Here is a 24,275-nt window from a genome sequence, read left to right on the forward strand (position 1 = left end):
TGAAATTTAAACCTCGATATTCTTGGGCTGCAAATTCTCCTCTGGTGCTCACGCAATCTACGAGTCGCAGTCATGGCTAGCCGGCCTCACGTAAGTGCTTTTGAAGTCGGCCATGGCACTGTCGCGGGAATACTAATCGCTATGACCAGAGACTGTTGTCATGAGTACTTCCGGTCGCAGCCTCGTCTAAGCTGGTCGATGTTGTTGGTTTTCTGCTTATGGCAAATCGACATGTATGACCCTCGGGCAATCGCCGGTCGCCGAGGGTATCCCCGACCCCTGCTCTTGCCATCGAGCGCTCGTTGCACGATACCACCTTCCACATCGCGCTTCGGCCACCAGAGGTTGAGTGTTATTAATACAGAAGATGACCTGGCCTGCGTATGTCTTCTGTGCCAATACTGGATTCTCACTTGACCCGCAAGTCCCCGCCGAACCTCGATGACTGTTGCACAAGAGAAGTATGGGCAACGCGTAAGAAACCCTCGGTGTCCGACTCTATTTATTATATGCTTTGTAGCCGCTCCTTGCGACTTTAAAAGGCCGGGATCTCGACACTCTCGTATTAACATTGAACTTCGACTTTCCTGCCTCTCCAGCCTCTCTACCGCAATAACCAGCCATGTCCATCTCTCTCCCTGCCTTGATCCTAGTACGTGTTTAGCTTGTTTCATCCCTCTGTGAGGCTGATTGGCAGGACGTGACTGCAGGTTACTGGGGCGTCCGGCTTTCTTGCCAGCCACATCGTGACGCAGTTGCTCGATGATGGCTACCGTGTCCGGGGGTGAGAAACTTCCAGCTCGCATTTACACTAGTCGGCTGAGCCCGAAGCAGCACCGCACGTGGTGGCAAGATCGACCTTCTCCGCGAACACTTCAAGTCCAATCAGAACTTCGAAGCCGTGAAGATCGACGACATAGCAACCAGCGACTTTTCCGCCGCCCTCAAAGGTGCGTTCAATGTCTCTATGACAAACAGAGCACTGAGTATAACCCTCGACCATCCTTTGCAGGCGTCGATGCAGTCATCCATGCTGCCTCGCCCCTAGTTGGGAAGGCGGCTCCTGTCGAACAGATCCAAGTACGTGACTGCTGGGTTATTTGGTAGATGCCCAGCTTCTGACGCATATATATTCGACTCAAGAGTGCAGTCGAAGGCACGCTGAACGTGCTCCGTCAGGCCGTTGCCGCAGGTGTATACAAGGTCGTCGTGACCAGTAGCTGGGCCACGCTCCTCGACCGTAAGTCGCTCTGCTTTTATAGCGTCATCTGTGTGCTCATGTTCCTAACAGCCGACAATAAGGACGTCTTCACCGGTGTAACATTCACAGAGAAGAGTAAGTCACCCGCCACTGTATGTTTGGCTTTCTCTCACAAACGAACACACATAGGCTACGGCAAGGCGGATCGCGAGGACCTCATCAATGGGAATCACCATCCTCTCTACACCTACCTCGGCAGCAAGATCCTTGCCGAAGAAGCTGATTGGAAGTTCGCCGAGGAGCATCCTGAGCTTGACCTTGCTACCAGTCCGTTACCTACTACCGTCTCGCGTTTGATTTGCATAACTGATTGCTCACCCACTCAGTCAATCCGCCTTTCCTGTACGGAAAGTTTCTTCTGCACCCAGGCAACGGCCCCAGTTCCCTCGGCTCGAATTCTATGCTCTACCAGCTCATAGCCGGAAAATCTGGGCGCCCTCTCCCGCCTCAGATTTCTCCAGAGTACTGCCATGTCACGGACGCGGCTCGCGCGCACATCCTCGCTCTGAAGCTCCCCAAAATTCCTCCGGGCGCGGATGTCCGTGACAAGCGGTTCATCGTTGCCGCTCCCGAGGTCACTATCTACTCCGAGGTCGTAAAGTACGTCGCCGAGAACTATCCCGAGCTGAAGGACCGCCTCCCGACCCTCGAGGACGCCCCTGCGCTGCCCGGTCCATTATCAAAAAGTGACCCGACGCGCGCCCGGGAGGTGCTCGGTATCAAGGAGTATATCGGGTTGAAGGAGACTCTCGACGAGACTATCAAGTCGCTCCTCGAAGTGGAGAAGTCGTGGAGCTGAGCATCACCGCGATAGACACGCAGCCGACTGTGTAACGACTCTGTATGATCTGAGAGTATGCAATATAGAGGGCTGGTCGATTTCAGAGTTATTGATGCAGCAGACACCTGTCTTCGGAACAACAGCGTGGCGCGAGTAACCTGTATACTCGTAGAACACGACTTACTGCGGGAAAAGATCCTGACGGATGATCTATGATGCCTCCGAAATTCGGTACGCATAGCAGTGCTCGCGCAGCGGAATACCATGATCATACAATAACATGTGCAGACAAGGCGAAGACCTCTCGACCACAACCCTTGGCCATCGACACGCAAGCTGGGGGCCACGTGAGACATTGCAGTCTTTCCGCCATCCAACCAGACCGCCCTTCACTCTTGGCCATCGTCACCGGGATTGCAGCTACGATAGCAGGCATATGAGGCGGTCCGGAAAGCCCAGTCTTGGCCCAATGTCACTGCATTTGTAGGGATCTCGGGTGCGAACTCTACCAACTCATACTGGCATGAAGCGTCGCTGGTAAGGGTATGAGAGGCCAAATGTCAATTTCAGGCTTCGAGGTGGGTGACTTGTTACTTACCCGAATGCTGAAACGCGTTACCCGATGCGATCCCAATGTCAGCGACTGTATTGAGCTTCAAGAACGGAGGGAAACAAGACACTGACCTAAGCACCTGGTGCATTCGTTCGCCTTGGCAGACACGATCGCCATGAAGAGCTGCGGATCCTCTCGTTCAAGATCAACACAGGTGCCAAACTCGGGGTCGCGGAAGAAACAGTGCTCGGATTTGCTGTCCGTGCAAAAGTTGATGCCCGCAACGCCGGAGTCATCCTGCTGCGCGTCGACCATTGTCAGTTCGTGCGTGAAGTTGTGGCCGGGATTGGCAAGAGAAAGGACGCGTAGGCGCTACATACACGTCTGACTGGGACTCGGATGTTCTCTGAGGGAGCGGAAGCCCGACGCGACGCTTGCGAGCCCACAGCGGCGGCAGAGACTTGGACGAAGAGCAGACCGGCTGCAACCATGGTCAGGGATATGCAGTGCATGGATAGACAAATGAGAAGAGTGGAAGACGAGATGGAAACAGTGAGCTCAGCTCGAGGAGGTTGGGGTTGACAGGTGAGGAGGTGAAGCTTGAAGACTCGGCCAGCGATTGTTATATAGACGACCTTTGGCCATAGTTGATTGGTGCAATTAGGGAACGGAGACCGCGTCTTCCCATCATCGTAGAGGGCGTGGCTCGGAGAATGGGAGGTGGGGATGGCGGGCGTCGTCACCATTCCAGACGATCTCCGTTGGTAGTGGCATGTCGTTCATCCGCTCGAGGATGTCGTTACGTAGACGGTGAACATATGAATGCGTGAGCACTGAGCATCGAAGGTGAACTTGCGGGCGTGTCGGTATCGCATCGCGCTGGGTCATGTAACGGTGTCAATAAGAATTGATATGCACCCACACAAACGTACGCCCAGCTAATAAGAGGGAATGTGCCATCATTTTGTAGACGAAGGTAAGCACGGCACGTAACTTAGACAACGTACACACGCTGCGAAGAACGCGCAAAAGAGAACCATGATGCCTGATAAACTTGCACAAGCCTGGATTTTGTCTATGCCACCACGCAAGATCGGGTTACCCCACTAGATAGATACCTTGTATAATGGCAAGGGATACCAAGTGTCCGGGATATCAGAGTGGCTCGCCGCTGCAACACCAGAGAAGTCGCATGAATTAGTTAACGTACTGTGTTCCTTGCGTAGTCGTCAGATGCATGGCCTCACGCCCTCCATCCATCCTCGAGTTCGTCCTTCTCGTCATCCGCATCCACCTGGTCCTCATCGCCCAGCGTCTCCTCATCCTCGTCAGTATTCGACACGAAATAGTTCGCCCAGTATCCCTCGCCGTAGCCCAATAGCAGTTCTTCGTCCTTCTTGACATCCTTGACTGGAGACCGGAGTTACCCTCAGCACCCTCGGCGGAACCAAACCAAAAAGAAGACACTCACACGCCCAGAAATATATCCTCATGTCCCCGTCCACCGTCGTCGCTGCGCCATGTCCGAGATGAGAGTCGGCGGGGGAGGCCAGAGAGGGGACGGGACACTCACGCTCGGCCTTGACGTTCAGATCGTCCTTGTTCAGCGAGTCGTTCAGGCACCGCGTCGGGTCGCCGACCGTCGCGGCGTCGAGGACGCCGCTGTCGTCGTTGAGCGAGAACATGTAGTTCAGCCCGCGGTGCCAGTTGACCCTGCGCACCGCCCTGTCGATCCTGGTATGGCGGCCGGGAATGCTCAGCTCGTGTTGTTTGACGAGCAAGGGGAAAGTAGAAACGGAGAGCAAGAATGACGATGACTGACTTTTCGTCCGCAAGCGGGTATTTCTCCGCTATGTACTCTGGAAGTTGAGATGGCGAGGTGAGCTGGGCTTCTGCTCCGCGTCCACGAAAAGCGTACCTCCAAGGAAGGTCCCTGCGGGAATCTTGCCGTTGGCGAAGGCGCCTAGGCCGAACGTGGCTTGTTTCACCACGATGGTCTGCCCGGGTCTTTCAGATGCCGGATGTGTGATGAGATGGAGCTCGAACATACCGGTTTCTTGTCCTTTTGCAGATACATAGACCTGCATGCGTGCTTCATGTTCTTCTTCAGTCTCCCTACCGAGACGGCTCAGAACCAGCCGGAGACGCGACGCGACGCGTTATATCGCATGAACTCACTGTTCCTAGAAGATTGCCCCGACGGTCAGAACGACCACGCTCTCTCAAACAGACACACGCGGTCGGTACGTACCTCACCCCAGCACATAGCTCAGGGCTGCACTCCCATCCAGCATCGATGCACGGACAGAGTCGACTGAGGTCGCCGTTGACCTCGGCATTGTCGAGGCACTTGCCGTCTTCGCAGGTACATCCCTTGCGCGCGCCTTGAACGCACGAAGTCGACCCGTCACATCGTAGTGAGAGGGAGCGAGGTGTGAAAGGACTCACCGCAACGCCCGAAGCACCCGCACCGCCTGTTGCACCATTCCTGCCTTATGGCGCATATGCAGAGTGGCGGTACGCACGGCCCATTGTGGTCGCAAACGTCGGATCTACGTAGGACGTGTTTTAGCGTGGCTGAGTGCGAGCGTCCACTAAGGGAACGTACAGGTATTGAATGGCTCCCGCCCTGGGTGCCTTTCTGTCGACGATAACTTGCTCGGGAATGGTGGAGTTTTTGTTCGGAAGGTACATCATCCTGTGATAGTACACCTGATGCAGCCACTTAGTCTTCCACAACACGGAGAACATGAATGAAGAGATGAACTGACATCGCGGCAGTCCGCGTTGCAGAGTAACGCGAGTTTGCATATCGGCGCGTCCGGGAAGACCTTGAGCACATCACAGATGTCTTGATTGATCTCCATGATGTCCTCCTCCTCCTATCCAATGCACAGCAATGCTGAGACGAGGAAGAGGAGCGCTCGGAGTATGCACGCACCAAGTCCTGTGCGGCACGGTAGCATTTGGCACCACACGGCCTGGTGCCCTCCATGTACTCTTCGTTTGTTTTCTTATGCTTCGCATGCCGCGGTGGGGGTTTCGGAGCCTCTGGTTGCACAATAAACGGACGGAGACAAACCTTGGAGAAGAAACGTACTATGTAGCATACACAGGGCTTCGATGCAGTTTGTGCTGCGGCAGAATGCAGCATCGAGACTACGGACAGACCTCCACAGGTTGGGCCCGGGAGGGCGCGTCGCTTTCAGAGACGCGTCCCAGAGAGCGACTAGCTGCTGAGAAGACACAGCTGTTCCCCAATCTATGAGATCACTACGTAGTAGACATAATGAGTGGAAAGAGGAAACATCGGGACGGATGTTAGTGAGGCGCTCACCGATTGCGCAATGTGGTTAACAAGCCAGAGCTGCCAGTGATAGGAGGAAGGAAGCGAACTTGATACTCGTCCATTTCCTTTGGAGAAAGACCAGAGGCATAAAGAGACCAGGCGGTATGCAATGCGATTAGTTTGTCTATCAGAAACATAGCTTCGTTCAGCACTGCTACGCGTCATTCGCGACTCGAGGTAGACAACTCACAGTCCACGTCATACCAAATATTTTGCCAAGCAAAGGAGGCATGTAGTCGGGCGTACAGGGAAAGAGAGAAGTCCGGCTCATCAGCATAGGGTATGAAGTCCAATATTCTTGGGTCGCGTTCGTGGGATATGTTCCGGGTTGCGGGTGTACAAGATTCGTATTTGGGGTATGCGAAGTGCTCCACAGGAACATCAGGAAGTGTTATATCATGTACTTGAAAGGACCGGGGATGTGACCCAAGGTCGGTAGACAAAACCGTGAAGACCTGAGATGGGTCGGAGTCCACCTCCATGGAATTGAAGTCTCGCATTTCTAACAAGTCGGCGATATTCGAGGCCGAGCTGCCAACATTCGGGGCTTGTAGACTGCGTAAGACATGCTCACTGTATCCCGGCTCCCAGCCGTAGAATGAAGCCCAGGCAGTGCGGTATGCTTCCACTATCATCTCTGGCACACGCACGCGCTCGCGGATGCGCTGCCTGTACAACGCCTGCAGTTCATCGTCGACATCCTCGGAGTGAAACACAGGCTCGGTCTCCATCCCAACACAACCTCCTCAACAGCAAACTTCAGAAAAGCATCCGTAGAAGAACAAGCAAGACCAGAAGCAGGCAGCAGCGGAGCGGAGGAGATGGACGCGGAGGACAAGTCGCGCCCGCATCGTAACGCGCTCGAGTCACACAGGTCACGCCTTCGTCACCGGGGCCTCGCCTGCAGCAACGCGCGCCCCGACGTGAGCAGCGACCACCACCATCTCCCCGACGCCCCCGACGACGACGAGCGACAGCCATGGCTGAGCGCGTCAACCCCAACATGCTATTCGCCAACTTCAACCAGGACTTCACGTGAGTGAGTCCGTCCGCCTTCCAGCCCGTGCTCTCCTCACCGTCCTCCCAGGTGCATCTCCGTCGGCACGAAGAAGGGCTACAGTATCACGAATGTTGAGCCATTTGGAAGAGTATATACCATGAGTGCGTACTGCTATATCTCCGAGACCTATGATGGACTCACCCAAGCCCGGGGACGCAGATGATGGCGCGAGAGGGATTGTGGAGATGCTGTTCTGCACGTCGTTGCTCGCGCTGGTCGGTGCCGCGGACCATCCGCAGTCAAGTCCTCGGAAGTTGCAGATAGTAAACACCAAGGTGCGTGAATAGTCATACATCTGCTCTCGCGACTCGCGTTACACCGGCATACCCTCGCGACGACGCGTCCGGGCACGAGCTCCCGTACATGCACGGTTCCTGACTTGCATTGCGCAGCGGCAATCCATGATCTGCGAGCTCCCCTTTCCCTCGTCTATCCTCGCTGTCAAGCTCAACCGCAAGACACTGGTCATCGTCCTAGAAGTGGAGATCTACATATACGACATCTCGAACATGAAGCTCTTGCACGTCATAGAGACAACACCAAACCCGAACGGTGAGTGTCACCAGTTGATCACACCTGCGCAGGCACCAATGCTCCCCAGCCATCGTTGCGCTCTCGCCTTCCGCCGACAACTCCTATCTCGCATACCCCTCGCCCGTCCCCTCACCCGCGCTCTCGCAGGCAACATCGTCACAACAGCCCACGCCTCCCTCCTCCGCGCCCTCCACGGGCGACGTCCTCCTCTTCTCCACGCGTTCTCTCACCGTCGCGAACGTCATCCAAGCGCACAAGTCTCCCATCTCCTTCCTCTCCATCAACTCCTCGGGCACCATGCTCGCGACCGCGTCCGAGAAGGGAACGGTCATCCGCGTCTGGAGCATTCCCGGCGCAGAGAAGCTCTACCAGTTCCGCCGCGGCACGCGCGAGGCTCGCATATACTCGATTAACTTCAACATCGTCTCCACGCTGCTCGTCGTCAGCTCCGCGCACGACACCGTGCACATATTCAAGCTCGGACAGGGACAGGGCCGCGTGAGTGTGGACAAGAGCCCGTCGAGTCCATCCGGGTCCATCGATAGCAGGGAGGGGTCGCAGGGGCTGGACGGCGGGTACGAGTCATATGTCGAGAGGAAGAAGGGCGGCAGTGTCTCGTATGTACCTCTGCGTTTGCTGCTATGCGCACACTGGTTGTTCACGCGCGTTGCGGTCTTGCAGGTCAACGTTGCGGCGGAAATCATTGCACCTGACGAAGAACCTCACGTCGTCCGTCGGTGGCTACCTTCCGAATACGCTCACGGAGATGTGGGAGCCTTCACGAGATTTTGCGTTCCTCCGGTTACCAACGAGCGGCGCGCGGTGTATTGCTGCGCTGAATGGGTGCGGATCTTCTGTATGTGTACTTGTGTACTTGATCGCTGACGCTCGGTGCTAGAACAATGCCGCAAGTCATGGTACTCTCGTCGGAGGGCTATTTCTACTCGTACAACATCGACCTGGAGAACGGCGGCGAGTGCTCGTTGATGAAGCAGTACAGGTGCGTTCTCTCTCGGTCCCACAAGGAGATGGTTGAAGGCTGACGCGCTCTCTCTCTTTGTCGTCGTAGCTTGCTAGACTCGAACGACGAAACAGCAGAATGAGCCAAGTTCTGAGCGCCCTGCTTGGAGCTTGTGTATTCTTGCTTGTTGGTCTTCATCTTTTTTCTCCTCTGTTCACCTTCACCACGGTCGGAACCGCACTTGTTGGGGATGGGCTTGTCTATGTTCAGCGTCACGACTTTCATGAATACCGTCGCGCTACCATACATGTAATACTAAGTATATTCGGTCATGGCTGGTGCCGTTATATCTAGGATATTTCCAAGGACAAGGACGGTTGTTAGCTCGTTGTCTCACAGCATTGCTACCTTCTCGGGGCTTCGGTAGTCGATGCGGTCGTCCTCCCTCGCCCCTCACCCGAACGGCAACGTACATGAGTGGGATACACTACGGGTCGTAAGAGCACATGATGTCGTGAAGGCTGTACTAGTACGAATGAACGAATGACAAACAGATCCACAACACGGAGAAGTCAGTCTACAATATCCAAGACGACAGACGACGACCGAACGAAAAGCTAGAGAGAAGGTACTGTGGAATGGAGGAGGGTATCCAAGATGCGAGCTCGAGACATGATCACAGAGGGTATCGCCGACAAAGTACTGTAGACCAACCTCGCTCACTCACTCATCTCCCCTCCGCGCAAGAAACACGCCCATATCGCTGTTCCTCCTCCCGGTCCCGCGCAGGCCGACACTCGGGAACCCAGAAACGGGCAGAGGCTCCGGCTTCCTCGGCTGCTGCTGCTCCTCGTGCACATGCTCCGCGCCGCCCGTCGCAACCAGCCCAGACGAGCCCAAGTCGCCCGGGAAGCCCTCAAAGTCGTCCGCCGCACTCCCCGCGATCGCGGGCAGGTGCTCGGGGACGGTGGGCGGGGGTGACATGAGCGAGGACGCCGTCGCGCTCTGCGACGAGGTCGAGTGCGAGATCGAGATCCCCTTGCTCTTCGACTTGCGCCGCTTCTTCCTCTCCGCGGTGGGCGCGGTGGGCGACAGCGGCGAGGACGGCACGCTCTCGGACAGCGGCGAGTGCACACTCGGCTGGTGCTGGGCGAGGAATTGGTGATTATACGGCGCGGGGCCTGCGAAGCCGTTCACGCTGGTGCCGCGGCTCGAGGAGGAGCGCGTGTCGGACGTGCTCATCGTCCCGCCGCCGCCGCCGCCGAGGGACTTGCGCGGGCGCGAGGTGTACGACTCCCCGCCAAAGTCTGCGCCGTCTGCGGCTTCGGCCTCGGCGGCTTCGGCGGCGTCGGGGTCGAAGGGCTGCACAGGCTGGCCGTGCGCGAAGGGCCCGAACTCGTGTGAGGACGTCGAGCCTGAGCCTGTGCCCGACGTTAGGCTGGATGTGAAGGGCGAGGTGAGGTGCGGGAGGGCGGGTCCGCTTCCCTGTAGACGGTTTTGTTAGCGAACGGCGGGACAGTCGCAGCAGGAGAAAACGCACCTGGAAACCTTCAAACTCGTGGTCGCCGTTCGCATGAACGTCCAGCGCCGCCGCCATCGCGGCCTTCTTGAGCTCCCTCCTCTCCCTCCGCCGTCTCCGCCTCTCCTCCTTCTCCCTTCTCGCCTCCTCCTCACGCGCACGCGCCTCCGCCTGCCGCGCCGCACTCAACGCCTCAATCGCCGCCGCATCGAGCGGGGCAGCGTCCGAGTCCATGCTCGAGCTCGAGATCGTCCGCCCATCGCTGCCCATCCCGCCTCTCCCGCCCGCCCTGCCTGCCCTGCTCCCACTCCCACTGCGTCTCCGTCCCACCACCAGTGGGTCCTCGTCGTCCGACTCGGGCAGCTGGATCGCGGGAGCGCGCCCGAAGAGGTCGAAGCCGAACACGCGGATGTGCTTGGGGGCGCCGCGCCGTTTCTGTTTCTTCTTCCTGCGCCGCTCTCCGGGGTTCGTGTGCAGCGAGAGTGCGTCCGCGTCGTCGGAGGCGTCGGCGAGGAGCCCTTCGAGCTCGTCTGGGCGTGCGCGGGGCGGAGGGACGGCGTGGGCGAAGGCGGGGTTGCGTGGGCGCTGGTGCTCGTGCTCGTCGTCGCTAGCGTCGGTGGACTTGAAGCAGGGAAGACATGAGGAAAGGGTTGCTTGGATAGAGTCCGACCAGGAGAATTGTACGTGCGCCATCTGGAGGAGGTGAATGGTACGTAGGACGAGGAGGAAGAGGAGGAAGAGGGTTTGGGGCGCTGATGTTTTGAGGTCGTGAACGTGATAATTCGTGAGACTAGCCGAGTCAGTGAAGCTCTGCTGCGGAGGCCGCTGAATGAACAGCAACGTTACAAGACAAGATACCGGAGGGAAGTGGTGGACGTGGCAGAGAAAGGCAGCCTGGGCAGAAAACAGGAGGTCGCGGCGTGTGGGGAGATATGCGGAAACCACAATCACGGCGGTCCGGCAACCTCCTCCTGCTCTTTTACCCGGCTCATCATCTCGACTGGTCCCCGGAAGTAATCAGTGTTTCGTTCTTGGGATACTAGTGTATACAAGGCTTCATGGGAGCATCGTGTGTATGTCTACTTTACGTCTCGCTCGCCAACTACTCCATGTGAACAACAACCTTTCCTCTCAGCGCTGGCAAAGGCGAGTACTGTCTGGGACGGACCAACACCTCGGCGTTATTGACGTGCCGTGCTTGAGCGTGAGTCGAGGGCTTCTGGCACGATGGTGTTGTCGACTATCCTGCTTCAGAAGTATTCAGTTCATCGTGCAGACATGGGACTACTAAGTAGTGATTACTCTCCCATTCTCGCGACACTAACTACATGTATGTCTACGTTACGTCTTGCTCGCCGACTACTCTGTGGGAGCAACGATATTAGGTGAGAACTCCGCTCCTTTCCTCCCAGCGCTGGCGAAAAAGGCGAGTACAGTCTGGGACGGGCCACCACTCGGCGTTATCGACGTGCCGTGCTTGGGCGTGAGTCGTTGCTAAGTAGTGCGACTATCCTGCTTCAGAAGTACTCAGTTCACCGTGCAGAAATGGCGGAGAACGAGGTGTGCGAACATACCTGGATGGTCCATGTCCAATACTCTAGAGTTGCCACTCAAGACTCCACTAGCATGAGAGAACCCAGCGGGCGCGAGACGGGGCCGGACGGTGACCTGGTGCAAACCAAAGATGCGTAGAGCAAGTCGATGAGCATTCCAATCTACAGAGAATACAGTACACACACGAGATCCCATAACAGCGTCCAATCCATAACCAAGAACGTGCGCTTTAGTCGTCCACGACCTCGGGTATGTTTCGGTTCCCCGGAGTGGCCTGATGCTGCGTACGAGATTCAGTCCAGTCTACGGTACGCACAGCGGTTCAGACGTGCAGGATTATGATACGCACCTGCCTGAGCTTCGCCAGGTGAATCTTGAGAGTCTCGGCATAGTTTTCGAACCCGAGCGTGACCATTGCGTAGAGAATGTCCTCCCCGCCGATGGTCTTGCGCTTCTCCATCTGGCACTTCTCCGCCGCCTCGGACGTGATGAACGAGATGAACTCGGACACGCACTCCTGCACGCACTCCTTCGCCTCCTTTGATATCTTCGCCGTGGCGGGGACGGATGACTTCATGATGCGTGATACGTTCGCGATCTTAGCATGGGAACATACGAGTGCGGGGGCGAGATATAGGCGAAGTACGAGATGGGGGTCGGGCGAGTTTGAAAACGGGATCGAACGGGTGAACACGACAGCACGGAGGATAAAACGACGAGCAAAACATACGGGAAGAAAGCGATCTTGTTCGCGGTACTCTCCAACCTCCTGCTCGGTGATCGGTGCGGGCTCGGGGGCCTCTGGGGCGGGTTGGGGAGCAGAGCCATCCTCTGATGCAGGCGCGATCGTCTGAGGTGCAATGGTTGGAGGTACGAACTCAGACATGTCAGCCGCGCCGAAGAGCGAGCTATACGTGCAAGGAGGGGCAAGGTCGAGGTCGAGTGAAACGTCGTCCGAGTCGCACTCGGAGTCGGAGTCGTCGCGGTCGCCCGTCACGTGACCTCCCAGGGCTTCCACGGTGGTAGTGATGGCTAACTTGGGCTGGTGCTATCTCAATCATAGTAACGACGCAGCCTGGTCTGTGTGTAGTTGCCGATTACTTCGATCAGGGAAGACGGTATTCCTCCTCTACCTCAGTGCAGAACAAAGCATTCGGACAGCGCATCCCGGAGGCACAGATTCTAGTATACATGTGCAGTACGATTACAACAACAGTGCACGAACACCAGTTTCGGTAAAACCTTCCGACTCGACATATGTCAAGTTTCTCCCCTTGCAGGAGTCCATATTACTACACAAACTAAGCGACATCCTCAGGAAGGACACAGCCCCACACCGTCACCCCAATATGGGCCTGTCCAAGGGTAAACTCTTTCAACTTGTCTGTGAACGTCTCCGCATACTGTCGAGCCAACTCTTCAGGTTCTGTGACGAAGACGATGTGCCAAGCACGCTTGTCCCGAATCTTGCGGTCGAAGTGCGCCCAGACATTTCGGAGCCCTTCCTCAGGGCTGCGGTGTTCGCCCGCGATCGTGGCTTGCAACACGTAGACATTCGCGCTATCCCCGAGGACGCCATCGATGCCCGGGATATTGGACACCGACGGAAGCCAATAGAAGGTCGGAAACGCCCCGCACCATGAAAGGACGCTGACGGTGCCGTAGAGCAGCTCCAGCGACGACTGCATAGTCGATTCCATGTTGTGCGCGCGGAAGATCGTGAGGGGCGAAGAGCTACTGGACAAGTGGACGTGCATGCGTCGCTTCAAGTCCAAGGCTGCGAATGGTTGCATGAGAGCATGCGAAGAGAGCCAGCGAAAGAGCTGCAAAGCTTGTTGTTTGTCGAGCGACCGGCGTTGAAAACCTCGGTGAGGTACGGGGTAGGAATGTGGGTGAACGCGCCACCGGAATCGAAGACCAGATCAGTGCCCGGGAGCCGCTGACGATCTGGGGACACGAAGAGAAGGGCGGACCACACATCGTCCGGCGTTCGCGCTTGAAGAGGGGATAGGAATGCGGAAGGCATGGCCAAGATAGCCTTTGCTGCGTCTTCAGCTGCCCTGCTCAGATCAGCCTCCGCGCTCATGCGAGCAGTCTTCGCTCTCAGGCGAGCGTCCTCCTCGCTCATGCGAGCCATGCGAGCGTCGCTCTCGCGATCTTCCTCCGAGCTCTTGCGACCTTCCTCCGAGCTCTTGCGAGCTACCTTCGGTTTTAAGACCGAGAGTATGGATCGGATGCACGGACCCCACTTGCTGACCAGAGGATATACCTCATTTGTCTGTAGCCCGAGCTCCTTCCTGTGTATATGCCATGTACTATGAGTACGTCTGCCATCGTCCGAGAAATAGACCACATACACGATAGCCCCTATCTCAAGCGGGCGCGGTAAGTCTGAGACGACGACTTTTCCAGAGCGGTGTTTGCACCACGCTTTCCACCTGTCAGGCTTTGGCGGCGAGGCTTGGATCACCCGAGCGTCAGATGTTATGAAGGCGTTACACGGCTGAGCGAGTTTGGCGTTGGAATCCGTGAGGGCCCAGTAGTCTTCCGTAATGCTCGTTCCTTGAGCCCTCGCTGACCCAATTTCCGCGCCCTTGTTGTTGAACATGACGAAGGCGTCGCCATACAAGTGGATCGCGGTAGGAAGTTTCCGCTCAAGACGGTACAGTAGAAGGTATAGGAGGAAGACCGTCTTGCCTGTGCATATGTTGATATAATCAGCATTTTTTGCAGAGCAAAAAAAATACTACGCACCTATGCCAGGCTGCCCGGTTATTACGATCGAGTCAGCATCGGCCAAGTAGCCGTGTTGCATCGTCTCCCGGAGCCACACGTACTCAGGACGAATCACGAGGACGTCCTGGACTGGTGTAGCGCTTCCGCCGCACGCCTCAAATACTGACTTCATTCCATGCAAACAAGTGTACTTGAATTCGTTCGGAATCCTGCTTTCATCGTCGTCGGAATCGTCGGTTGAGATAGGTACGTCCCCGTCGGGGAAGATGTCTTGGATGGAAATAACCTTTCTGAACCGATGCGGCCACGGGTGACCCCAAGCCGTACGCCACAGACGTTCAGCGCGTTCGATGGGGGTTGGAGGCTCTGCAGTAGACATGGTAAGGGAGAAAGCAAGAGGATGTCAAGTGGGCGTGAGATCAAAAGATGAAAACGCGCGGCGCATCATGCAAACGTTGACTTCTCTGGTTAAGGAAAAGTGACGCCGGTCGGTTTCACACGGTAGAGCGCTCGGCAGGAGATGGCGTAAAGACTGTTTGTTCTGCTTGTGAGTATGCTAGGAAATACAGGACAACGTCCGAGTGTATATATATACGACTAAGAACCCAAGTCCGAAGGTATACGATAACGCGTAAGGACAGGGAGGAGGTTGGTAAGGATCCAGCGCTAAGCAAGCCGGGTAGGAGATGGGTAAGGAACGGCGTAGGCGTTGGTCAGCGGAACGGTAGAAAATAATGGGAACAAATGAGATGTCTAAGACGGACGATGTCAGAGAGGGAAATGAGGGGAGATGAGCGTTACATACGCCCTCCGAAGGTTGCGAACGTGGAGAGCGACCTTCCGAAAAGATCGGGGAGTAAGTGTCCCGAAACGGAAGAACCAATATGGAAAGTTAGGCGCGCTTCGAGCCAGCATGCTGCTTGCCCTCCGCCTTCGACATACCAACCTCTTCGCCAACGGTCTCGTAGTCGATCAGCTGGAACTCCTCCTTCTCGGTCTCGCCCTTTGCGTCTCTGTCGTCGTTCATCGCCTCAGTGCCCTTCGATGTCTTCGGCTTTGGCTTCGACTTGAAAGGTCCGGAAGGTCCAGCGGTCTTGGACAGCGACGTGGACTGCGACCCCGATCCGCCGGCAGCCTTAGAAACAACACGCTCACCAACACGCTCGTCAACGCGAGTCTTCTTGGCGGCGTCCGAGGCGCGGTACTCCTCGCGCTTCCGCTTGCGCTCCTCGGCCCATTTGAAGTTGGCGGCACCACGACCGTGGTAGGTCATCTTAATGGTGCCATGCTGATCTCACTTACTCTTCACCGCGAAGGGAATATAACCAACACCAATGATACTTATTGTTTGCGCGCTAGAAGAATCTGTCCAGGAAAATGCTTCCCGGATTTCTTCACCCGCATTCGCCGTGTCACCTGCCAGAGGCAGACGCTCTCGCTCTCGAGTATTTTGAACACGTTCCCCACGTCGATAGGCGATAATACTTTGCGCCCAAGCTCTACCGGCACTCCGACTTCTTCTGAGCTGGCTAGAAAGACGGCCGAGACGGCAGTCAAATAGAACGGCGCCTGGACGACAAATTGAAGTTTATTTCACCTTCGGATGCAGCCTGTAGCCAATGCTCAGTAGTTCCGTGAACCGAGTCCTTGGCGTCCCGTTCCGGTGATATACGGACGAAGGATCGTGGCAGAAGGATGGCTGTGCCAGTGTACACCGATCGCGCGGTCAATGACTCTGCCCAGCGTCATGAGTTGGTGATCTGTCCTTCACGTCTACCGGAATCTTCGATACTCACTTTGCATGGTTCCAGGACGTGTTCATGAGATGACATGCGGACGGAACCTTTAACGCATGCGGCATACTCTCATTATCCTGTACATGTTGAAGAGGGCTGCTGGTCGCCTTCGTTCCGGAGACTCAGGAGAGAACGCTCATTGCGGTTCACCTAAGAGCCGGTCACCGATATTACCACCATACATCGTCAAGGTCGCACGACAGTGTCCCTCCTCTTCCGCCCCATCCCGTACCCCCTCGCATGGATCTACCCTCGGACCTGTCAGTTCGGGATGTGACTACGTGCTCCATTACACCGGCTGCCCTGGCGAACCTCTCGCAGGCCGTGGATGTCGCGCTTCGGCAATTCGAGCAGACATTCGCATACGAACTGTCGCACCTGAGAGATAACACCATCAACCTGGCTCTATTGACCGTATTTTTCGGTATGTCAAGTCAGTGTGTTGAAGATGCACTCGGGATGACCAGCACCACGTTCCCTGCAGGATTGTCTACTATGCTAGCTGCGGTGGCAGCGTATGTTCTCTTGTACGTGACGATTCAACTACCGTTGACATCGCAGACCTCTAATGCTGAGTGCCCGGGCTGGGAATAGCTCTAAGGGCATCAAGCGAAGGGCGACGGCACTTATGCTCACCGCGATTGTCACTATGTGGGCCTCAACGGCCGCGTACTTGATCGTGACGCTCACGGTGGCTGCGAGAGTATTCTCCAAGCTACCTGGCCTCACGTCTCAGATCTTGGGTGGAATATCCGACATGCAAGCTTGCATGGTCTCCTCATGGTGCTCTGATACTAGTGCCTTAGGAGACTCGGATTGTCCACTCACCATTTCAGACATGCCTGGAGTGTTTCATGAGGCGTATTGGACACAGGACTTCACGAATACGGCATTGATGACAGTCAGTGTGAGTACTTCCATCATGGGAAACTTTACTACTCTACTTGCACCCCATCCTCACTCGCTGACTATCCTACCCTCTCTCTCGGAGATAGGTCGTTGTTGGCGATGCGATCGTTTGGTGGCGAGCGTGGGTGCTCTGGCCAGATAGCCGTATCGTCCATTTGATCTGTATTGTGATGCTCCTCCTTACCGTCAGTACGTACCCTGCATATCCTTCTCATGCAAACTTTGCTGATGCTGTGTAGCTTTCGGGGTCGTAGACCTAGTATTACCAGCCCACTCCACTCTCGACAACACAGATGATCTCGACTCTACCTCACACTACAACAGTACCCAATTCCTCCTGAGCGGGGACGTCTGGGGGATCGTCACGTCTTGCGTGTCCCTCTTGACGAATGTTATCGCAACAGCGCTCATTGCATATCGTACATGGTGTGTCCTCTCTTCAACGTCCAAGTATCCCGTCATGATAGTAGACAAATGCTGAGATCGGTTTGGGATGTACAGGCAGCATCGACGTGACATCATGACGTATCTGAAGGAATCCTCCCCGGATACGCAGGTAGGGCGCACTCTAGCGCTGCTCGTAGAGTCTGGACTGTTGTACTGCTGTCTCTGGGTACGAGACCTCATGCTTCCTCTGCTGTAGCTTGCATGGCAATTGACCATCCGAGGACTCAATCGCATATGCAGGTTCTCGTGACGCTATATGTAATCGCGGATATATCCCAAAGCCCCACGCTGATCGGCTTTGGAAAGGGCTTCACATACGTGATGCGGGGCTGCCTTGTCCCACTGATGGTGAGTGCGAGCTTCGTGAGTAGGCTGGACGTGTCTCTCACAGCATACGCTGCAGGGCATGTATCCGACGCTCATCGTCATCATCTGTGCTATCGACAAGTCGCTCTATGAGGATTCAGAACATGATGCAGCGCAGCTCGGGTCCATCCGATTTGACGTCCCCGGGGGGAGGAGCCGCTGCCGCCGGACGCTCTCAGAACTGATGAGCACGACGTCCACATATACCGTTGAGGGTACCTTCGGAGGTGTCTCGGACGTCGTCGAAGACGTCCCCAGATCGGCCCCACTGGCACCATAGATGCATGTCCACCTCGTGGTCCGCTGAGTCCACAAAGCAGATATGGTATCTTCCCCGCCAGCGCGTAGTTTTGGATAGCCGGGTCTCTGCTTGTGCGTATGCAAAGTCAAAATAATCTGTACTATCTGTACGGCCGCTCATTCCGCAGGCTAAAGCAACATCCTGTCGGTTCCCTCCGGCAGTACCAGCGACAGGCGCGGGACTGGGCAGAAGTACCGGACCTATCAATTGCGGCATGTGCTTCCTTCCTTGCCCGTCTTCTTTGCATCCATACCAACGTCACGCATAAGACGCGCGTTCGGTACTCAGACTTGAAAGCCGATGAAATCTTCCCGCCGGTCTTCGCGAAGTAATAGCACAAATTAGAACACGCCCACCTACGTTGTACTCCAAGCCCCGAGTCCGTTTCCTGCACACCCTCCTAGAATGCCATCTTCGGGCTGCAGACCAGCCCTCACTTATGACCTGAACATTGTTCAATCCATCGCGGCCGTATACCGGTTCTCCCGCTACAGATCACGACGGACAGTTTGGCGCCATCCACTCTCGGGTTCCCCGTCGGCAGCGGAACGACAAGACCTTGTCGTTGAAGTTCGCGCCCTTGCTGCTTTCACCACCGTCCCCCACCGCGGTCCCCGCGTAGATTGTGGCAATGTCGGTGATACAGAATGAGTCCCTGTTCAGTAGACCGGAGACCGTCGCCATCAGCCTCGGGACGAATCTTACACTGCAAGGGAATGGTACGCACCTATACACTAGCACCGTAATTGCAGTCGTGATCAGTGAGTCTCGAACCTGACGACACCCACGAAGGTGTCGCACTCACATTCGCAGTAGACGCAATCGTCGTTTGTCCGGAAACTCGAGGTCGTGTTCATGAACACCGGGTCCGTGATGATCATGCAGTCCTCGAGCGTGACCGTCGGCATGGCGCACTGCCCTTTGAAGTTCGGGTCCGTGCAGTATTCAATGGAATTAATCAAGTTACCGCCGCTCTGTCGAGGTCGTTAGCAACGCTCAGGCTCGAAATTCTCCTGATTACCCCGGGTCCAGCACGTCGGGACTCGGGGCGCGCAATACGGACCTCTCTGCGCTCCTTCTCCGTGCCTCTAGCATGCACCGAGATAGCCGTGATTCCGTCCGGTGCCGCCACATGCTCCGACGCTTCGATGGCCGCAGGGTAACGGTGTAAGTGAGCTGCGGAGACGAGACCGCAGCCGGTGAGTAGGAATGCGGCAGAGATAGATAGATGTGCACAGCGCATCGACTCTGTCCTGTAGTATCAAGTCTCGGGAGGTAGGTGCGGCAGAGGTGCACAGATTCGAGACAAGAAGTGTGGGTGGATTGCCGGGAAGTGACGGTGGCGAGTCTCGACGGTCCCGACTTATATGCCCCTTCAGGATTGTCGAGACCGTTGTCGTCCGCCGTCAGGGCGTCCTTCATTCATCAGAAGTTCCCAAAAGTGCTGAGCGCACTGAGGGCGCTGAGCACGCTGGGGGTGCTGAAACCGGAGCCTCCGACTTGTACGAATTGTCCAACAAGAACGGATGGAGCGAATGGCTCAAAATTTGATATACGCACCTTTTACTGTCTCATCTACCGAACTCCCAATTCGTTAGCTCGTAGCTGCCGTATTGCTTTGGCAATTGGTCGCCCAATTGCATGCAGATTTCGGAGTTTCTGGCCACATATGAGCTGTTGTACTGATATCTATAACATGTGAGTCAGTCAGAACATACCTATGGGGTGATACAATCGTTATCTTTGCTTGAAATGCCTGCCGGATGGACGTTGTCGACATAGTGGACAGGAAGGTATGTTTCAGAGGCTTTAGCGTCTATTGCTGCTGGCGTGCGGGAACGCTGCCTATGCTGTGGAGCGCTGGGGGCACTGCCTCAGCGCGCACAGCAGTTTTGGGAACTTCTGATGTTCTATCGTGTGTTACTGCAAGCTGCAAGAAGAGAACGGAGTCCATTTCATTACAGTCGAGGCGAGCGTGTTTGGCTGTCGGATACGAGTTAGTATGCGTCGCCGGGTCAAGTGAAGTTGCCAGGAGATGTCGCGCTGCAAGTAGTGCTTGTGCCGCATCATAACTTGATATCTACTCTGGCGCAAGCTCCGAAGCGGGAGCATTCCTTGAATAGGTACGGCAGGGAACAACATGTCCCGTTGTGGCGCTATCGGACTCGGAGATACTACCGTCAGAGAATGAAGGGCGGGTATGGCGGGGGACAGCTTCAATATTCCTGTTCGTTGCGTGTATGCCTGTGATCACGTCGGGTCATCATCATTATATCCGTAGACAGGTCTAGACTCGAGAAGTAGTTTTGAAATGAACGGGCTGCTTACCCGAGCATGATGGCTTGACGGCCTGAAGTGTTCGCGGTCTGCCCGGGCACCGGTTGTGTTGCAGATGAGACTGAGGTGTGTTGTCCTCTCAACATACTAGCATAGGTAAGCAGGATGTAAGTAACAGACTGCCACTGAGGGCGGCACGTAGCACTCCGACGTATCAACAAGGACAAACATGGCGCCTCCAGCGCCTCCGAGGGCTCCTGCCATCCAAGTTCGCTGCTCTCATTTTGCTTCTGCACATAATAACACGATTGTTCACACCAACTTCTCTGCGCTAGCACGAGTATCCGAAGGCCGAGGGTGTCAAACTCGAAGTTACCTCTATAGCTTTGTCCAATTTGATCCCTCCGATACCGACCATCACCAGAGCATCTCGAAACTGGGCTCCCTCGATTTGTGAGCATCTTGACTCAGTTACGGCTCTATGCACTGACTGCTGTTCGCAGCGATAGCACATCGTGACTCTGCCGCTAATGGTAGGCTCGTACTTGAATGAGCCTAGGTATCGATGATCAGAGCCCAATATGGGGAATGGCGAAGCTCAATCTCGTCTTCGAACTTCCTTTCCGTTGCTAACTTACGTCTGACCGATGAAAGCACACCATTTATTTTACGCCACCTGACGGGACCTCCAAGAACGATGGGTATGAGAATCGAAATTGGCATAGCCAGTAGCCGTTGAATGCTGACTTTTGCGCCACCTTCAGGTTAAACTCAAGCTTGAATGACCATCCCGAGGCAGCGGCGAAGTATGCCAACTCGAACCTACTTGGGAGATTCGGGCTCACGCACGAGCTGCGGGGCGTCTTCGCTTGGCTCGCGAGCGACGCGAGCTCCTACTCCACCGCGTTCGAGGTGAGTGTCCTCTTGGCTTGTGCGTGGTATGCGGCTCATCGCGTCATAGTGTAATTCTGAGCAGAGGCCACCAGGCATGGCGCCAGGTGAGGTCGATGAACGACCGGTGCTCGGTATCACGTTACGAACCGGCATCTCATGAGTCATGCGCACCAGTACCAAGCTTAGAAGAGCAAGTGCCCTACGGTTCCCATGACGGGGCCCCATGACGTCCGCGGGCAACTCCGTAGGGTCGTGACTATATCCAGACTTCTAATGCTCTCATGCACGCACGCAAGGTACAAAAGGCCTCCAATCCGACCCCGCATCTGCCGCACTGCGACAACCCAAACGATGCTGAGGATGCTCCCCAAACTCTCTGCATCGCGCCTGGCATCGGCCCTGCGTGCACGGCACTCTCACGCCAAGTTCTCTAAGGGTACTTCCCTTTGCTCTGCCCACGGTCGCATGATGTCCTACGGTCCGGTCGGCGTCGCCAGAGCACTCGAAGCTTCTTCCTCTAACGGTAAGCCCTGCTTATCAGCGCAACCTATTCGAATGCCGCGATTGACGAAGTGATTGTGGTGTCGAGATACGGACCCGACGTTGTTCAAGCAAGAGTTCTCCCTCGCCGACCGCGTCGCGCTGGTGACGGGCGGGAACCGCGGCATCGGACTCGAGTTGGCACTTGCCCTTGTAGAAGCTGGGACGCGTGCCGTATACTGCGTGGACCTCCCGGAGGCACCTGGAGACGAGTTTGCGAAAGTGCGCGAGTATGCCTCTCAGCTGAAGGGAACGGGCGGGGATGCGAGGCTGGAGTACATAAGTGCGGACGTGACGGACCAGGTTAGTCTCTTCCAGAATCTGCTCGCTGGTCGCGTCGAGTCAATTGAATCTGACCCTGGTCCTCCGTGTCTGCCATAGAATGCCATGTGGAAGATTGGAGAGGCAGTAGGAGATCGAGAGGGCAGGATGGATGTTTGCGTCGCGGCCGCGGGGACCTTGCGGGGTGACACTCCGTGCCTCACCTATCCCGCGAAACAGTTCGAAGAGGTATGTTCAGCCGAGTCCATAGAATGCGTGCATCGGACAGATGACCGTACGAGCAGGTTATCGCAGTGAACGTGAACGGCGTGCTCTACACAGCACAGGCTGCGGGACAGCAGATGGACCGGTTCGGGAAGGGCGGGAGCATCATCATGATTGCGAGCATCAGCGGCCATGGAGCGAACAAAGTATATAATCGCGTACCTCTTTTGAGTACCCCAACTGTGCTAACATTGACTTTGCAGGGCCATCCATGGGTGTCGTACAATACTTCCAAGTCTGCAGTATTGCAGATGGCGCGAAGCATGGCGTGCGAGCTTGGGCCTAAGAACATTCGCGTGAATACGATCAGTCCCGGATATATCAACACCAGGTATGCCTTGAGCGTATGTCCGGGTCCCGATGAGCGACCAACTTACCTAGTATCCTCGCTCTCCAGTATGACGGGACAGTTCCTGGCTAAGCGTCCGGAACTCGTCGAAACATGGTCGAGCCAAAATCCGCTCGGTCGGATCGGAAGGCCGGACGAACTTCGCGGCATCGTGGCGTGGCTCGCGAGCGATGCGAGCTCGTTCTGCACTGGAAGCGAGTGAGTGTCTGTCTATGATTGCAGACTCTGGGGCGCATGCGTTCAAACAGCTGACGGCATTGTGCAACAGCATTCTTGTGAGTGGAGGGCATCATGCATGGTAACAAGTCTCCTGGAGTCATTCGTCCAAGTTGGCCATAGTAGCAAGCACCACAGAAGGACAGAAGAGAAGTACTAAACACTCACATCGTGCTGCTGGGAAGTTAACCTGTACAGATATGTATGAGTTTCGCGAGCTTCAGGTTGTGAGTTAGGAATGCTTGAGTGAACAATTCTGGACTGAGAATGAGCGCGACATGCTGAGGCGCGTCAACTCGGCAGAGTCACGGTCGCGTCTGTGACGTGTCATGTGATGTGTGTCACATCTGATGATGAGGACGGGGAGACGCGCTGGGCAGCGACAACGACGGCCACGACATCGCAGGCGAAGATGTCCTCTAGGGCCTCCACACGGCGCGGGAAGGCTGCAGACTCAGCAAGCCAGGATGGAGACTCCAGCAGCATTCCTTTGAAATGCTCGAGTCGCGACCGTTCACCTTCCATCGTCTTCCTCTACGTCCGAAAATCTGCACCTCCTCCGTTCAATGCGGATGACGCCGACCTCATCCTCCATACTTCCGCCGGCACACCTTTCAAGGTTATCAGAAGCACCATAAGGAATGCCTCTTCGGTACTTGACGAGCTCATCTCGCGGAACCGGGAGGTGCATCGTCGCTCAAACAATGGCCGTTATCCCAAATGCATCGAACTCACCATCCCCGAATCAGACTTTGTCCTCGAGGCGCTTCTTCGCTTCGTCTACTTTGACGCACCGGTGCTATTTGACCTTGACGACATAATAGACGTCCTCGAGGCCGTGACCAAGTACAAAATATGCGTAGCCATCGACGGCCTGGCGAACAATAGGGGTGGTCAGAGTTCTCGATTCGAGGTCGATTCAAATTGAGGCTTGACGATTAATCGACCTTCGGATTTAGTCGGGAATCGCGCGCTTAAGGCGATTTTCTGTGAATCGAGGTGAATCGTCGAAGCGAGTCCGGACTCGCTTCGACGTCGAGAATCGCGATTCTGGAGGAGGTGCTGGTTGTTCGCACCTCGAGATGATGTTTTCCGCGTCTGGTTTGGTATATACAAGGTACCTTAAATACATATCTGGGCAATAAAATATAGATTTACCTGCGCCTCCGCTGACTCCGTCGCCGCCTGGCATCACCTTGAGAACGCTCTCTCTCTCTCTCTCTGTCTTCATGGCACCTCAGTCGACCTCAAAGACAAAGAAAGCTGTCAATCCCGCTCCGAGCCGGCCACGCAGGAAGACACACAAGTCGGGAAAACCTTCGAGTC

General features: G+C 55.8%; 9 protein-coding genes across 9 annotated transcripts; 4 read left to right on the plus strand and 5 right to left on the minus strand.

Moving 5' to 3' along the window:
• Positions 1-622: 622 nt before the first annotated feature.
• L226DRAFT_614779 (NAD(P)-binding protein) lies at positions 623-2,132 on the plus strand (the record flags this gene model as incomplete). Its single annotated transcript, XM_067686690.1, has 8 exons — positions 623-652; positions 711-784; positions 835-950; positions 1,013-1,080; positions 1,144-1,240; positions 1,292-1,336; positions 1,391-1,528; positions 1,588-2,132. The coding sequence occupies 8 exons, from the start codon at positions 623-625 to the stop codon at positions 2,058-2,060; spliced, it is 1,041 nt and encodes a 346-aa protein (XP_067533180.1). The 3' UTR covers positions 2,061-2,132.
• A 3,477-nt stretch (positions 2,133-5,609) lies between these two features.
• Positions 5,610-6,675, minus strand: L226DRAFT_466963 (uncharacterized protein; the record flags this gene model as incomplete). Its single annotated transcript, XM_067676018.1, has 3 exons — positions 5,610-5,868; positions 5,933-6,068; positions 6,135-6,675. The coding sequence occupies 3 exons, from the start codon at positions 6,673-6,675 to the stop codon at positions 5,610-5,612; spliced, it is 936 nt and encodes a 311-aa protein (XP_067533181.1).
• Positions 6,676-6,869: 194 nt separating this feature from the next.
• Positions 6,870-9,062, plus strand: L226DRAFT_511770 (WD40 repeat-like protein). The gene is made up of 8 exons (XM_067678315.1): positions 6,870-6,979; positions 7,032-7,105; positions 7,164-7,279; positions 7,397-7,556; positions 7,606-8,155; positions 8,220-8,381; positions 8,437-8,538; positions 8,608-9,062. Exons 1-8 carry the CDS (start codon positions 6,924-6,926, stop codon positions 8,639-8,641), a joined length of 1,254 nt encoding a protein of 417 aa, XP_067533182.1. The 5' UTR covers positions 6,870-6,923; the 3' UTR covers positions 8,642-9,062.
• Positions 8,754-10,958, minus strand: L226DRAFT_554064 (uncharacterized protein). Its single transcript, XM_067682973.1, has 2 exons — positions 10,040-10,958; positions 8,754-9,984 (listed from the first exon to the last, which is right to left on the minus strand). Exons 1-2 carry the CDS (start codon positions 10,709-10,711, stop codon positions 9,223-9,225), a joined length of 1,434 nt encoding a protein of 477 aa, XP_067533183.1. The 5' UTR covers positions 10,712-10,958; the 3' UTR covers positions 8,754-9,222.
• A 560-nt stretch (positions 10,959-11,518) lies between these two features.
• L226DRAFT_490167 (histone-fold-containing protein) lies at positions 11,519-12,513 on the minus strand. Its single transcript, XM_067677310.1, has 5 exons — positions 12,303-12,513; positions 11,922-12,170; positions 11,756-11,852; positions 11,593-11,686; positions 11,519-11,533 (listed from the first exon to the last, which is right to left on the minus strand). The coding sequence occupies exons 1-3, from the start codon at positions 12,456-12,458 to the stop codon at positions 11,802-11,804; spliced, it is 456 nt and encodes a 151-aa protein (XP_067533184.1). The 5' UTR covers positions 12,459-12,513; the 3' UTR covers positions 11,519-11,533; positions 11,593-11,686; positions 11,756-11,801.
• An 824-nt stretch (positions 12,514-13,337) lies between these two features.
• L226DRAFT_466805 (uncharacterized protein) lies at positions 13,338-14,687 on the minus strand (the record flags this gene model as incomplete). Its single annotated transcript, XM_067676004.1, has 3 exons — positions 13,338-13,869; positions 13,930-14,269; positions 14,327-14,687. 3 exons carry the CDS (start codon positions 14,685-14,687, stop codon positions 13,338-13,340), a joined length of 1,233 nt encoding a protein of 410 aa, XP_067533185.1.
• A 1,657-nt stretch (positions 14,688-16,344) lies between these two features.
• On the plus strand, positions 16,345-18,106 carry L226DRAFT_573037 (uncharacterized protein; the record flags this gene model as incomplete). The annotated part of the gene is made up of 8 exons (XM_067684769.1): positions 16,345-16,528; positions 16,589-16,631; positions 16,699-17,011; positions 17,100-17,202; positions 17,253-17,439; positions 17,515-17,626; positions 17,701-17,808; positions 17,864-18,106. 8 exons carry the CDS (start codon positions 16,345-16,347, stop codon positions 18,104-18,106), a joined length of 1,293 nt encoding a protein of 430 aa, XP_067533186.1.
• Positions 18,107-18,437: 331 nt separating this feature from the next.
• On the minus strand, positions 18,438-19,765 carry L226DRAFT_537114 (uncharacterized protein). The gene is made up of 4 exons (XM_067681258.1): positions 19,191-19,765; positions 18,933-19,101; positions 18,855-18,861; positions 18,438-18,782 (listed from the first exon to the last, which is right to left on the minus strand). The coding sequence occupies exons 1-4, from the start codon at positions 19,368-19,370 to the stop codon at positions 18,623-18,625; spliced, it is 516 nt and encodes a 171-aa protein (XP_067533187.1). The 5' UTR covers positions 19,371-19,765; the 3' UTR covers positions 18,438-18,622.
• A 1,893-nt stretch (positions 19,766-21,658) lies between these two features.
• On the plus strand, positions 21,659-23,035 carry L226DRAFT_466908 (sorbose reductase sou1; the record flags this gene model as incomplete). The annotated part of the gene is made up of 7 exons (XM_067676014.1): positions 21,659-21,821; positions 21,888-22,141; positions 22,220-22,348; positions 22,402-22,530; positions 22,588-22,715; positions 22,782-22,931; positions 23,002-23,035. The coding sequence occupies 7 exons, from the start codon at positions 21,659-21,661 to the stop codon at positions 23,033-23,035; spliced, it is 987 nt and encodes a 328-aa protein (XP_067533188.1).
• Between the last annotated feature and the right edge of the window lie 1,240 nt (positions 23,036-24,275).

This window comes from Lentinus tigrinus (assembly GCF_003813185.1).
Source record: "Lentinus tigrinus ALCF2SS1-7 unplaced genomic scaffold L226scaffold_22, whole genome shotgun sequence".
In the NCBI taxonomy this organism is placed as follows: domain Eukaryota; kingdom Fungi; phylum Basidiomycota; class Agaricomycetes; order Polyporales; family Polyporaceae; genus Lentinus; species Lentinus tigrinus.